The sequence below is a fragment of the Gavialis gangeticus genome, unplaced genomic scaffold (assembly GCF_001723915.1).
Source record: "Gavialis gangeticus isolate Ggan-Ray unplaced genomic scaffold, GavGan_comp1, whole genome shotgun sequence".
Taxonomy (NCBI): domain Eukaryota; kingdom Metazoa; phylum Chordata; order Crocodylia; family Gavialidae; genus Gavialis; species Gavialis gangeticus.
In genome coordinates, this window is record NW_017728992.1 from 36,799,544 (window position 1) to 36,815,452 (window position 15,909).

General features: G+C 41.7%; 1 protein-coding gene across 1 annotated transcript in view; it reads right to left on the bottom strand.

Annotated features, from left to right (window-relative positions):
- Window positions 1-15,909, bottom strand: part of CDH9 (cadherin 9) — a 154,349-nt gene that overhangs the window by 72,485 nt on the left and 65,955 nt on the right. The window contains exon 3 of the mRNA XM_019521512.1: window positions 4,237-4,531. Coding sequence (XP_019377057.1) covers window positions 4,237-4,531 — 295 coding nt within the window. The remainder of the gene's footprint in view (window positions 1-4,236; window positions 4,532-15,909) is intronic.

Consider the following 15,909-nt stretch of genomic DNA (forward strand, 5'->3'; position numbering starts at 1 on the left):
CACCTGTTCACTCTACACCCACCAGTTGGAACTAGAACCATTTCAAAGATAACTACTGTAGAGGACTTACAAACATGCATACACTCCAATCAAAATATGTCTTCAGGATGACTTTTCCTGACCTACTGATACCAATGTCCCACCCAAATAAGCTACTCAGTGTGAGACAAATGCATAAGGACCATAAATTGATTGAAACATCCACTTTTCAATGGAAAAGCTAGTTCAAGAAAATTGTTCTGCGTATCTATATTGAATGCAAAGAAGTAATTCTCCCTTAAATACAGTAAAGCACTGGTGACTCTAACTTAGTTTTCCCCTGGAAGAACCTAGCCATACTGATGGGCTTTGCTCCATTGACTAATTGTACAGTCAGTTTTCATGCATGTATGTATTTGAATATCTGGTATATCTTGTATATTTCTCTTACTGTTCCTCCCCACCATCCCTTCCCCTTCTGGGTTTGTGAGCCATCTGGTATTTATTGGCTTAAACCAAAGCAACTTGCTTTGTCTTAATGTCTCAATAGATAGATCAGCTTCACACTAATGATAGCAGGCATAGAATGAGTTTCATGATCATCACATACCCACCTGTAAGTTGCACCCCATTTTAAGGAAGCTCATTCCTTCTGCTCCCATCAGTCCTTTTCATTCATGACATCTGCTTTTCTGTCTATAGGAATAGATTCCAAAGGCTATAAATTGTCAGACCACTAATATACTTCTGCCATTTGGCCACAAGAAAAGTAATTAAGTATTTTGCCTTCTGTGCAAGAAACTGGGTTTCCCCAGTATTGACAAATGAGATGTTAATTTCATTACATGTGTTAGTTATACTAGGATTGTTGCTCTTTAATGAGGTGGACTTATACTTGTGGCCAATTAGTTTCTCTCATACTTTGGCCCCATCTATACATTATATCAATTATACAATTACCTAGTTAACTGTGCAATTGGCTACATTTAGTTTAGATGGGCTAACTTGCAAATTACCCATGCTGCCATAAGCAGGTGCATCCAAATATAAAGATATTGCTGAAAAATGTGTGATAACTTTATAGCTAATTTCTATCTAGCTTTAAATTGCATGGATAGCCTTTGCCTTATGACTGGCAGTCTGGGATCAGGCACCAGCAATAAGGCGTAGTTGGATATGATGGCAATCCTGTAATCATGCTTCTTACTATGCACATGTGGCATGGCAGGAAGTGTGATTGTGTGGATTATGCCTTAGGTTCCATTGTGTCTTTACCTACACATGTAGGGGGTCTCTTTGTGTAATTTTTTGAATTTGTACAAGTGAATATGTAAATCCACAATCCTGACCTAACACCCTTTAACACCCATTCATGCAAATGTCTACAAAAAAGAGTACATTAGCAAAGAATCAACATACTTAGTTTTAAATGAGAAGTTAAGGCATTTTGTTTGACTTTACCTTAATATAGAAACTACTACTTGAGTATTTTTCTGGCAAAATCCCCAGTGCTCGCTCTGTCAAGGCCATCCTCACAGCTCTATTAACCACTCTATGTTAATTTCATCTTAGTGTCTAGACATCATGTGGGCCAGGGGGTGGTTCCATGGGCCAGACTGGGGCCTGGGATCATCTTCTCCTCCTGCCCCTGCTTCTTATGTGATGGGATTGGGCCTCAGAAGCCCAGAATTCCCCTAGCCTATCTGGCCCTGTATTCTGGATTCAAGCACCTGATGCAGTATACAAGGCCTGGGGCTCCCCATGGATCTGGCAGCAGGGCAGCAATACCATTGTTCACCCACCTTAACTTTCTATGATCCCCACAGGCTACACTGTGCAATGAAAGTACTTCATTCTGTTTTCTTACATTTTTGTAACCCCTCTAATAAGCCTGGACTGATTTTAATGAAGTTTGTTATCAATCCCCTTCCCATTACAGTCTTATCAAAATAGATTCCATAATTGGAAAAAAAAAAAGTATTCTTCATTTTCCATAGAAAAATATTCTCCTCCCCGCCCCTTTATCTCCTACTGCAGGAATTTCCTCTTCATGTTTACAGTTAGATCTAGTGCTTTTTAAGCATCTACTGTTGTTGCCAAGGGCTGCACTGAGTTTGCTGAAATTTGCATTAATGCCAATTGGTTGCAAATGCTGATTAGTAAGTTACTGTTAATCTCAGCAATGCTGATACTGAAAATAATTAGAATAACTCTTGGTAAGTGACCCTTGAAAATTGGTTGGTTATACCTCTTAGAATTTTAGCCCTCCCCCCAGCTCTGTTAGAGGCTTTATCTCTACTCAAGAAAATGACATAAGGCAGGACAGGGAAGCACATTCAAGACCTGATAGCTTTCTGATTAGGGGTGCACCAATAGAGTTTTTGGAGGCTAATACCAATAGCCAATATTTAAAGAGGCATATTGGGCAATATCAGTCCAACATCCAATACAGCTGCCATCAGCTGGTTCATTGTGGGAGAGGGGATGAAAGGGGTTTGGGGGGTAGATCAACAGCCCCTGCGGTGAGGGAGGGAACAGGGGCAGGTGCTGCTCAGCTGCGGTGGGGGGAGGGCATGGCAAGGAGCTGCAGCTCATGGGGTGGGGGTGGATCCTGCCACTGCTTGCATCCTGGGAGGGTGGGCAGGCATGTGCCCACAGATCTGCACTGTGTGGGGCAGTCTGCAGCTGTGGGATGGAGCTGGAGCCAGCATTGTGTGGAGCTCTTCTCATGGGGCCTGGGCTTGGAGCGTCTCTGGTGATGCTAGGAGGGGCTGCAACTACCCCAAATTTCATTGCAGTTCCACTCCCAGCCCTGTACCACCACCCAGCACAGCCATGACTTTTCTCTGCACTAGGGTGGAGGCGGGGTGTAGCTGCAGTCTCCTCCAAACATCACCTGAGCCCATTCTGAGCCCAGCCCCCACCAAAAGGAGCCCCATGCAGTGCAGGCTCTGGCTCCACTTCACAGCTGCAGCTTGCACTGTGCCATGAAGATTGGGGTCACACGTCTGCCACCATGCCCTCCTCCTGCAGTGCAGGCAGTAGTAGGAGCTCCAAGACGCGGCTCCATCTTATGCTTCTTCATCCCAGCTGGGCAGCACCTGCCCTTGCCCCCTGCTCACTGAGGGAAGCATTGATCTGCACCCCTACGTTCCTTCCCTCCCCCCCCTTATGACTTCGGCCAAAAAATGCCGAGCATGGGCATTTATTGGCTGAATTATTGGCCCCATTGGGCCAATATCCAATCTAGACAATTTCCTTTATATTGGTACCAATCTGATATTGTACCAATGGTATCGATGCACCTCTAATTCTGATCCATAGCTTCTGAAGAAATAGGCTATCGCCTACAAACACTTATGCCCTTCTTAATGAGTTAGTCTTTAAGGTGCCACTCTGCCCTGCCCTCTGTTGGACTTTAGACTAACACAGCTAATTACCTCTCTCTAAGTAACTGTAAGGCTTATAGGTCATTATGGAAATTTCTGATGAATGCTTATAATTGCAAACTGGTGGGTAATAACTAAAACATCACATTTCACATTTTTTTTTCCTTGAGACTATATTTATCACCCTACTGCTAAAGCAGTCTACATTTTTACTTTTCATTTCAGTCATTGTAAATACTGTAATGTATTTATTACATTTAGAATAATATTTTCGTATACTGTGTGGTCTTTTTGTTTTAGGGTTGTCATTTGGCATTTAGGAAAAAAAATAGAGAAACAAATACCAATTTAATTTTCAGGGGAATATGAATTTGAACAAAAGTTATTTACAAGAACCTAGTCTTATATCAATACATAATTGATTGGTTTACTTAACTATTTGGAGTTGTGTTTATATAGCTGCAAAAAAACGTCCAGTGAATTGGACTCTTGGCATGCCCATACAAATGGGCACATAAAAATGATAGTCTCAGATGTTGCAAAACTGGCTGGTGCTAACAGATAAGACCACTGTGTATGCTGCATTCCTGTTTGGCTGTGATGGGATTACAACAGCTATATAGTAATGCATGCTGTGGAAAAAGGATTATGGTATGGGTTACAGTGAAATAAATAAGTAAAAATAGTAATTGGTCAGTAGTAATACATTCCTTCCAACAGGAGTTATTAAACAGATATTCACAGAAATTGGTATTGTTATTTAAATATGTCAAACAGTAACCACTGTTTATAATCAAGAGTGATTTTTACCATTGGACCTCCCTCTGCCCCCCACCGGCCCTTTTACATAAGCATAAGTTATACCTACCAACTCCAGACATTTCAGGAACACTGGCAGTGTAAATGTCCTTTGTAAATTTGGGTTCATTGTCATTGATATCATGGATTTTAATGATAAATTCAGATTCCGGCTCCACTTGTCTTCCAGTCTTTCTGTCAATAGCCTTGGCACGTAGCACATACAGGGACTTTTCTTCCCGGTCCAGTTTCTTTGCAGCATGAATATCTCCTGTATTTTCATCTATAACGAATAGACTGCCAGCCCCATCTCCTGTTAATATGTATTTTAAATTTCCATCTCCTTTATCTTGGTCAGTGTGTAGCTTCAGGGAGGTAGAAAAGAAGAATTCTATAAATATATGTATTGTTATTACAGACCAAATCATTCAGCACACATGAATAAGTCTGTACAAATCTTGACTGTAATTGGGGTCAGCAGTGGTTATCTTCTGTCTCACTGTTGAAAAAATTACAGATTTTGAGACTCAGTCACACACACAAAATATCTGTAAACAAATGTATAAGGACACAAGGCGAAATAAAAGATAATGAAATACTATGTAGAGTAACCAAATGGTAATAACAAATTATATTTCTTTCAAAAGCCTGTCCAGAAACCTAAATAAGTTTCCTTATTGAGATGAGAGGTGTAAAACTCTCAAGTTCCTTTTTGTGAGATAAAATTAGTCTTTGTATGTCGAATTGAACCAGTTGCTTTATAAAGGCAATGAGATGAGTGTTAAGGACTAGAGCTTTCTAAGTTTCCCAAAATCATATGTAAAGATCTAACTTAAGAACTTTGTTTTCTAGTTCTTTTCCAATTTTTCTTGAGGTTCATCTACTTCAATTAATGATTTACTCCCCCCAATCTCCTCCAGTAAAGCAGAAACAATTTTCAAGAACACTAGGGGCTAAGCTTTGAAAGAATTGCATGGATTTCATCAGCTTTCTTTTGTTAAATTTAAGGGACATGGCTATATCTCTTCACAACTTTACAAAAATATATCCCAGTGAGTTAATGATTACTGTATTGTTTGTCATACTATACAATTATGAAAAAGTGGATAAGAGAAACAGGAGCAGCAAGCTATTAACTTTGTTTTACTTACAGTTATTTGTCATTTTTTCTTTCCTTTGGGCTCTTGCTCTTATTATCACAGTTTATGTGGGCATACTTTTTCCCTTTTACGGATATCTGTGCATAATCATCAGAAATATTATCATAGCATCCCAGATTATGTAACAGCCTACAGGTACCTGACCAGGATTTGATAACTTAGAGGCACTTTTTACTGGGCAGAAGCAATCTCTTGTCTTCTGAAAAAAAATTATTTGGACTTATTTCATGGTGTAACAGCAACAGGAAAAATAATTATAACCACCAGCAAAGCTATTTGTCATGATCTTGTGTCAGCAATTCATGTTTTTTTCCCCTCAGTATAAGGTTCATGCTTCCACTTCTGCTCTCATAGTTTCTGTCTCTACATCTTGTCTCCCCCTTCTTAACACTTTGAACAGCTGAGACTTTGCATGCCAAAATGAGGTATATCAGCATCTTACCCTAAAGATGGACTTATTGATACAAAGATCACTATGTTGAATTTGGTAAAAAAAAAACAAACAAAAACTTTCTTAGTAGCATAGTTTTCTCATCTTGCCAATTTCATAACTAGGTCCAAAGCATGTGTGCTTAGATATCACAGGACAACTGAGATGACAGTGCTATGAATCCTGTATCAGGTCTATTCAAGGATTTAAGCCCTTGATTGCAGCAAGCTTTGATATCAGAAAGCTGTAAAAGTGTCTAAGGTTTATAGGAAACACAAGTCAACTGTGTTCCCATTAAAATCGACTAAAATTTAGTCATCAGCACCATTAGGCCCAGCTTTCCACCCATTGTGCCAGGTGTTAATAACCATATAATTGATGTGTTTGCAACAGGACTGGGCATCTTATATAAATAAATCAAACAGGATAGATGATTACATAAGCATACCCATTGACTCAAGGCAAATTATACTTAATATACGTTTGGTGTTCTTTCTTTATAATATATTATATGAGTCATATATATTTTCTATGGAGCAAGTACAAATAATGTACTGGTATGTTAAGATGCTGCAGAGGTGTAACTTGTCATTTTTAGTCCTGAGCAGGGATGGGAGGAGGGGAATGGTATTGTTCTGAGCAGGGATGGTGGAGGGGGACAAGTGCTGGGGTTTCTAACCTGACCATGGTGCTGCTGATGTGAGGTATAGCTTGGAAGCCCACTGCTGCTGGGGTCAGCTTTCTATCTACTTCTGCCATAGGGTGGCTCTCTGCACCTTTTCTGCCTGGTTGCTGAGTCTGGGGCCAGCTTCTTGGGGGCTATCGTTCTGACACCCCTGCTGAATCAGTGCCCACCCCTGGTGTCCACATTACTTACTCCTTATTACTCTACCACAATGCTTTAAGTGTTGCTTACAGAATTTATTAGCTCATTGAAATCTTTAGTGTGGCTGGACAGAATCAATCAGCTTAGGGCCACATATAAAAGTTTCAACTGAAATCCAAAGATATGAAGGTTTTATATGCATATACTCTTCATTTGAAGAGACTAGGTCCAGTTTAAGCATTTTTATCATCTTTTTAACATGTGCCTAATAAGCACACTGTTTTTAATCACTCTTATATTGCTGTATTTTTTCAAATGTAAGATAACCCTGAATATAAAACACCCCCCAAAGAATTAGATTCTATATATGGAAAATTTATAAACTTGATATACTTTTCCAAGTATAGAATCAAATTATTTGGCTAGAATTTGTCCCCATTCCACTGTTACAGCTGTGACTATTTAACTGGGGTCAGGTCCCTGCTCTTCCCTAACTTCTTCCCAATGCAGCTTCTTCCTCCCATCCTTACTGCCAGACCCTGCTCTCCCTGAGCACATGAAAGTGAGGAGCAAATATGAAAACACTGACTTTGAAATAAACATATCTATAGTAATTTGCATAAAAGTACAGGTACCCAGGTACAGGTACCCAGAAACTTAGTTCTTCCAGAATTGATGCATTTTATCCTTTTTGAAACTGCTGCAAGTTTTAGTGCAGGTAACTCTATAATCACATTTTAAACAGTAGTTTTGAACCTACTTAAATATAGCATGCACTATACATGATATTAGTCCAAAGCAAAAAGACACACGATTAGGCTGGACCCCAGCAGAGTCAACAGTGTTTCTCCTGGTAAGGCTTCACCTCTTGGAGGGCAGGGTCATACCAATTCTATGTGACAGGCTGAGAGAGGGATTCTGGGTGAACTGTTTGGGGTCGTGTATGGTGACGTTTGCCAGACATTTAAGGCTGATGAAGGAACAGGATTCATTGGAAATGGGAAAGAAAGGTGAAGCTCAACTGTGGCAGTGAAGAGGAAGTCAAAATGTATTCAGTGTACAGGTTCACCATGACTTGCAAAAGAGTCAGCGCTGAGCGGGACTGACCACAATGGGCACATTGCCTGCTCTTTCCCCTACTTCTCTCTTCTTTCCTTTCTTCCAAGTCAGGTGCTCACTGTAGGGATTGATGGAGATGGAGATGGAGATGGAGATGGAGATGGAGATGGAGATGGAGATGGAGATGGAGATGGAGAGGCATGCTCCAACAGGCAGCCTGCCTGGCCTCTTTCCCAGGGCACCATGCTGCTTCCTTTCCTTGCCATACTACACCCAGCATGCAGGACACTCATTTTAATCTGCAGCCTGTGTCTGAGATCCACCTCCAAAATCTGGGACTGTCCCAGGGAAAATGGGATAATCGTTCATCCTAATTTAATGAGGTTTCCTTGTATGCAAATATAAAATGAGGAGATGTTTCTCCTGTGCTGTTTCAGTGTGGGAGGTGGGGGAGAGAGGGGAAGGAATTCCTCTTGTATTTGAGTAAATACAGTACTCAGGTTAAAACAATGCTTATCTTGTCTTGTAGCTTTTCAGTGTTTTAAATGAAACTAATAACAGTAGCTGTTCAGATATGCATAGCACTTTTAATTGCAAAGTACAAGTTGTAGCTGATACCCTCCTTTTTCTTCACCTACATCTTCAGTGAAAGGCTGTAATTTTAAATTAGTATGTATAAAACTACAAAGTAGATTATGAATTAAAGAATCCCTTCTCTCATTTTCATACCCTTTCATATACCACTACTTACCCTAGAAAGCTCTCCATTTTCTTAGGCCCTATCCAGCTCCCTGTAAAATCAATACAAAAGTGCCTATTGACTTCACTGGGCTTTGGATTTGACTTCATGCTTTCCATAAGACTCTTTCTCATTCACTTTTCTTCTTGAAATTCATTTATTTCATGAGGTCTTTCAAAGATAGATCACCACTTGTAAAATAATTTTCAAATACAAAATTAGTGAAGCTGCAAAAATGAGACAGCTAGCCCAATCAATGTTTTATCCATCAAACTTTGTAATATATTTAGTGTTGAATAAATGTTGTCACTTAATTTAAATAAATAGAGCTGGCTGGAGATTTCACTCGTCAGTTTTCTTTTGCAAGATGCTGATCTGCCAGAAGCAAAATGTTCTAGTGGAAAGCTACCTGGCTTCATGACTTCCTGTCTGCCTCCTACTCTTTTTAAATCCATCTGTAAGTAGCTTGGGGTGATCCCTGATCTCCAAACTCCTTTCTTCCTGGGAATCTGACCCAGAATCCTGCTAAAGAAGTAAGGATTTGGAAGCTGGTGGAGATCTGGATCCCACATTTTCCTTACACCACTGTTTTTGAACATTTATGGACTCAAATCACACCTAAAAAAAAAAGCAGAACTTTGCTTTCACTTATTTCTTGACTACAGAAAAATAATAGAGCAGTTACATTGGCAACAAAGAACATAACAGGTCATAATATTTTTGATTCTATGGATTCCTACTGGAAATCTATCATATCTTGTAAATCATGTGTAGGTTTGCATGCCTAACAGTGCTAATATTGCATGGCACTTAGGGAGCTATGGCACCCTGTTTGAGAATCACTGTCTCACACAGTAGCTTATCTGGTAGGCTTCAGAGTAAGTAGCTGTCAAGATAGGGAATCCCAGAGCAGAGCTTCCCCTCAAAAGCAGCATGATACAGGATAATGGCATACTAGAATCCCAGTTTTTAAGCTAATAAGGCTTCTGTGCTCAACAGGAACATATTTCATTTCAGAAACAGTGAAATATTCCCACTTCAGAAAATATTGATATTATATATATGATAGATCTGTTGAAGCCTATATATATGTGTGTGTGCATATATATATATAACTATTATATAATAGTTTCCATGGTCATTGATTCAATGTTTATTTGGGATGGAGTCATTTGGAGCACCTAACTATTCTTTAATGTCTTTCCATCCCATTAGTGAATCCTTCTTAGCAGACAAGATGTGGTACAGGCTACAGGAAATAAAAAAAAATAGGACTAGGATTAATTTAGCATTTTTTAGGTACTCCGCATAACTCATTCCTGTTAGGGTTTTGTTACACAGTCATTTTAGGTGGCTTCTGGAGCTCTTAATCCCTGGATTGGCTGCATGTTAATACCTTTTCAGTGGTTTAAAGCACTTATTAAATACATTTTAAAGTTTTGCCACTCCAAGGCATGATTATCTCTAGTCTGCCTAATTTTGCTCTTTTTCCATTTAGGTGTAACCACTCTCCACAGCTATTCTGCCAAAGTTAAAGTCCTCCACCCAAGATACAGTGGCCCCTCCTGAGGAGCTAGAGTGGGGAAGCTGGGGTGCAGCAGGGCTTGGCAGAGTGCCTCTGCCCTTCTGCTCCCACCACAGCCAGTGCTACAGACCTGGAGCACCCAGCAGTGCCACCTGGACTGGCTCGCTGTTCTGAATGCCCAGGCCAGGCTCAGGCTGTGGTGCTTGCATGGGGTGGCAAGCTGGTGCTCACCTCTCCCACTGATCCATGGCTGAAACTGTACCCAACCCTGCAGTTCATCCCCTGCCTAGTGCCTCTGCCCCCAGAACCCAGACACATGACCCAGTAGGGCCATGTGGCTGGCGCAGGATGAAACTCAGTGGCTGCAGTACAGCAACCCAAGATCTGTTCCCACTGACTCCATGCTTCTCCGGGCTGTTCAGGGTTAAGTTTTCACCTGCCCTCCCCCCCACCTGGCTCACTCAGGGGTGGTTCAGGAACAGGATTTTTCACACCTGCTGGGCTTTGGAGGCATGTGTGAGTTGTGTAACCTCTCCACCTGCTCTGTGCAGTCCCAGCTGAGACAGCACCAAGCCCACGTTCCATGCCCAGAGCCATCTAGCTCCTATGGGGAAGTTCAGGGGCTTCAGCTGTCTGTCAACCATCGCTTTTGCTGGGCAAACCAGGCAGGAGGAGATGGAGGCTGGACTCTGCACAACCCAGCAGAGCGCAGGGTCAACAGGAACCAGCCTTAGGCTGCTGAACTGCAACCAATAGTCACTTTGACATGTGGAAGTGCGTCAGCATTGGGTGCTTTGAAAAGTGCCCGGTGCTGTGATACTTGCACTTGTCTAAGCGGTGAAATGTGTGTCAGAACAAAGAAAATGGTGGCAGTGTACCTTTGAACTAAAACAACTCAGAGGTGCTCACTGCCTCCATTTTCTCCACGTTGATGTGCATTTCACTGCTTATACAACTGCAAACAGTGAAGTGCAGTGTGTCAGCTCCAGTGCAGAACAGCATATATTTGGTGTATCCAAGAAGTAATAGGCATGTGTATAAATGCCCACTGAGTTCCTCCATGCTGAGCTGCCCAGCCCCACCGGGTCATGTGTCTGAATCCTAAGGGCCCAATCATTTTTTTTCTCTGGAGCTCACCCTTGCTCATGCTGTTGTTGGCTGGGCTGCCACCTGGATAGGCACTGCCTGAGCTCTGATCTTTTTTGGAGTTCAGGTGGTGTTTGGTTATCTGGAGGTGGGGAGGGGGGAAGAGGGCAGGGCTCTGGAGAAAAAAAGGATTGGGCCCCTCAGAGGTCATGCAGCCAAGCAGTCTGGGCAGCGGTGGGAGGCACAACAGCTGCTGGGCATTTCAAGCCTGTGATGCTCACTCTGCTTTACAAGAGAAGCAAGCCAGTCCGGCCCCTAGCTCCTACTCCTGCCCCGGCTCATCAAGTGCCTGGTAGCAAATCCCAGCTGTGAAGCTGAAAGACAATCAGAGATTTTTTTTGCCACAACGTCCGACTGCTCCACTAAGGTGAACAACACTAAGCTGATTAATATTTGTTTGGATTACAGCATAAGGTGCAACAAGCCTCTTAGATTTCAAATCCAGTTGCAGAAATAGGAGAGATTGGGAAAGCCTGGACATATTTTGTACCAAAGGTTCTTGGATTGCGTATATTAGGCCTCCACAGAAAACTAAGCCATATCATAATTTCCTTGAAGTTTTTCTTTTTTAAAATCATGTTAAAATCTACAAAGCACAACAAAAAGTTTGCAGGAAAATCTACAATATATATATTTTTTATTACAACCCTAACAGTTTGCCTCATTTCAGATTTTAGTTTGTCTTGGCTGTAATCATAGTTATTTTAGGATTGATTGAAAATCTTCTGATGGACACTTTTTGTTGGTAAATGGCACTGAAATAAAGTTTCTGTGGAAATATATCTGTTTTGGCAAAATATTATTTTGAAAATAACTTGTAAATGGAATGTTTTTAGAGAATCGATTCCATTCAACTTTGTTGGAATGTAATTTTTTGAGTGCTTTTTAAAAAATATTTTATATCATACATGCTAGCATAAAATAAAATATTTATTTTAAACAAAAGTATTGAAGTTTTTGAGTGAAATGTTTTGACTAACCAAGCAAGTGGAAGCAGGAGGTAGCTAGGAAGGAGGAGTAATCTTCTTTGGCCTACACCTGCAAGGAGTCAGTCAGGAAGGCCAAGGCAACTCTAGAACTCAGGCTAGCAGCAGGGATTAAGGACACTAAAAAGTCCTTTTTTAGGTACGTGGGAAGCAAAAAGAGGGTACAGGGTAGCATGGGACCCCTACAGGATGGGCAGGGGGGCTTAGTGATGGATAGCAGGGACAAGGCAGAGCTCTTCAATGAGTTTTTTGCCTCTGTCTTCTTAAATAAGAATCTAGACAAACCCTCAATAAACATCATGGACACCAACAAGGGGAACATCAGCCAACCAACGGTCATTGCTGATACAGTAAAAAGACACCTGGAGGGACTGGACGTGTTCAAATCACTGGGACTGGAGGGACTCCACCCATGGGTAATGAAGGAATTAGCGAGTGTCATAGCTGAACCTCTGGCAACGATATATGAGCACTCATGGTGCTCGGGTCAGGCCCCAGAGGATTGGAAGAGGGCCAATGTTGCCCCAATCTTTAAGAAGGGGAGGAAGGAGGATACAGGGAACTATAGACCAGCCAGCCTTACCTCTATCCCTGGGAAAATCCTAGAAAAAATTATCAAGGAACACGTCTGTGAGAGCCCGCTGGCTAATGTGACGGGTAATGTAATGTAGAGGGGTAACCAACATGGGTTTATAGCAGGCATGTCCTGCCTGACTAACCTAGTTTCTTTTTATGACAAGGCCCCAAATGTTTAGATGCAGGAATTGAGGTGGATGTTATTTATCTGGACTTCAAGAAGGCCTTTGACATGGTATCCCATACCATCCTTATAAATAAACTTAGGAGATCTGCCTTGGATGATTATACGGTAGACTGGGTAGCAAACTGGCTCAAGGGTCACACTCAGAGAGTGGTGGTGGATGGGTTGGTGTCAACCTGGAAAGATGTGTGCAGTGGAATCCCTCAGGGCTCAGTTCTGGGGCCAGTGCTGTTCAACATCTTCATCAGGGATCTGGAGGAAGGGGTGGGAAGCACCCTGTCCAGAATCATGGATGACACAAAAATATGGGGTGAAGCTAACATCCTGGAGAGGAGGAACCAGATCCAGGCTGACCTAGACAGGTTGAGGAAGTGGGCAGAGAGCAACAGGATGCAATTCAATAAGGGCAAGTGCAGGGTGCTGCATCTAGGGAGAAAGAACTGCCATCATAACTATAGGCTGGGGGGCGACCTTCTAGCACCACTGAGGCAGAAAGAGATCTTGGAGTCACTGTTGACTTCAGGATGAACATGAGTCATCAATGTGACGAAGTAGTCAGCAGAGCCAATCGCACCTTGTTGTGCATCCTTAGGTCTTTCACAAACAGGTCCAGGGAGGTGATTCTCCCTCTCTATGTGGCACTGCTCAGGCCGCAGCTGGAGTACTGTGTTCAGTTCTGGATGCCGCAGTTCATGTGGGATGTGGACAACCTGAAGAGGGTCCAAAGAAGAGCCACTCATCTGATTGGAGGCCTGCAGGGAAGGCCCTATGAGGAAAGGCTAAGGGTCCTTAACTTCTTCAATCTCTCCAAGAGAAGGCTGAAAGGGTACCTTATGGAGGCGTACAGATTCATAAGGGGAGAGCAACATGAAGTAAGTGATGATCTGTTTACCAGGGCACCCCCTGAAACAACAAGGAACAATGGCCATAAGCTACTGGAGAGTAGGTTTAGAGTGGACATTAGAGAAAAGTTCTTTGCGGTCAGGGTTGCCAGGATCTGGAATGGGCTTCCAAGGGATATGGTACTTGACCCATCTTGAGGGTCTTCAAAAGGAGACTGGACAGGCACCTGGCTGGGTTCACATAACCCCAGGTTTGGTGACTCTTTTCTTGCCTGCCAGGGGCAAGGGGTCAAACTAGATAGCCCATTGAGGTTCCTTCCAACCCTAGAATCTATAAATCTATGGGGAAAAAAAAGAAAATGTAATAGCAACATTTCATTTTTTCAAGATTTTTTTTGAAGCTTTTGGCTTGTTTACCCTCAGAATGAAACTAGGGTTATTTTGCATGAACACCATCTAAAAGCAAACAAATAAACAAAAACCCTGGAACTCAACCTGATATATTTCCCCCCTCTTTGAAGCTGATTTAATGTTAATGAAATATTTTACCGGCTTGGAAGCTAAAGTTCCAGCAGCCCAGCAAGAACTGTTTTGAGATCATCTGTCCATTTCAAATATATTATCGAGCACTATTTGATGGATAGTATTAACAAACATTCCTGATTTGGAGATAAAAATTGAATTGGTAGCTAGGCAATGAGAGCTCTACATCCCAATGGTATTTCCATGTCAAGAATGCTACTTGAAATATATCTGTAACACTGCCACGTAAAGTTTACCCTTCCTTCCTAGGATATGTTGTTATTTTTTCTGTCTTTGCAGTAAAAATTGCAGGGATCTTCAGAAATTCATTATATAATATCTAGTAAACTTGAAGGATACTAGTTTGGGTAGAAGATCTTGTGCCATTTTTTGTTTAGCAGTTATCCAGTTTTCTTTTTTGAATAAAATATTATCTTCATGAAATATAGCAGTGGTACCATTATCATTCTTATGATTTTTATCATTATCAATGGTACCATATACCTTCCACCTGTGGCTCCTTCCCCTCTCTTACTGTCAGACCCTGCCCTCCCTGAGCTAATGGAAGTGAGGGACAAATCTGAAAATACTGACTTTGAAATAAATATGCCTGTAGTTATTTAGTACATCCAGAATTGATGGGTTTTTTTAACTGCTGCAAGTTTTAGGACAGGTACTCCATAAACACACTTTTAAAAAGCACTTTTGTAGCTACTTATATATAGTACAAACTATGCATGATATTAGTCCATAGCCAAAAAACTCAAGATTGGACTGGGCTGCAGAAAAGTCAACAGCATTCCAAGCCTTGGGAACTCCACAGGTATGCACTGCTCACTATGCGTACTCCAGATCCCACACACAAAGGATCCATGTGCTAATTGCCCCCCTCCCCCTCAATTATAACTGGTATTGGGTGTCATGATTCCTGAATCCTCTAAAAAATATATGCAGAGGCGGTACTGGGCAACTTCATCTAGCTCCATGTCATAGACAGTGGGGTCACACTAATCCTATGTGACAGAGTGAGAGATGAGGTGGCAGAGGGATTTTGGGTGAACTGTTTGGGGTCCCACTTGGTGATCTTTGCCAGACATTTAAGGCTAGTAAAGGAATAGGATTTACTGGAAATGGGGAAGAAAGGTGCTGCTTAAAGTAAAAAGGAAGTCAAAATGGTATTTAGTGTAGAAGCTTAATATTACTTGAAAAAGATTCAGTGTTAAGAGGAACTGCGCACAATGTGCCTTACCATGCATCTTGTTCAGATGGGCTGCACTAACCTACCCTTTTGGAAGGTTCCCATGTATTATATAGTCACACTCAGTGATGGCTGCATTTAATCAACTTCCTAGTTGGTTTCCATTACTGAACACATTCTGATTTTGGCAGAAGTTTAATGACAAGCAATGCATTTAATTAAGTTTCCATGTATGCAAATATAAGACAAAGAGCTTGTTCTCCCATGCTAATGTTGGGGGGAGGGGAAGGGGGGGCAACCCTGTCTTATAGTCAAGTAAATGCAGTATTTAATTTGCTCAGATCTTCTGTTTGTGAAGTCAATAGGTAATTGATCTGCCTGTGTGTAGCATGCATGTGCTGTGTCTGAATGTGGGTACAATACTACTAGGATGCCCACTTCTGTATTTGGGTATTGGGTGGGCACTGAGGTACATCAAGCTGGTATTTACTTGTCCAGATATAGACCTTGGGTAACTTAAGGCAGCTACACTTAAATATTGGAACTGTGA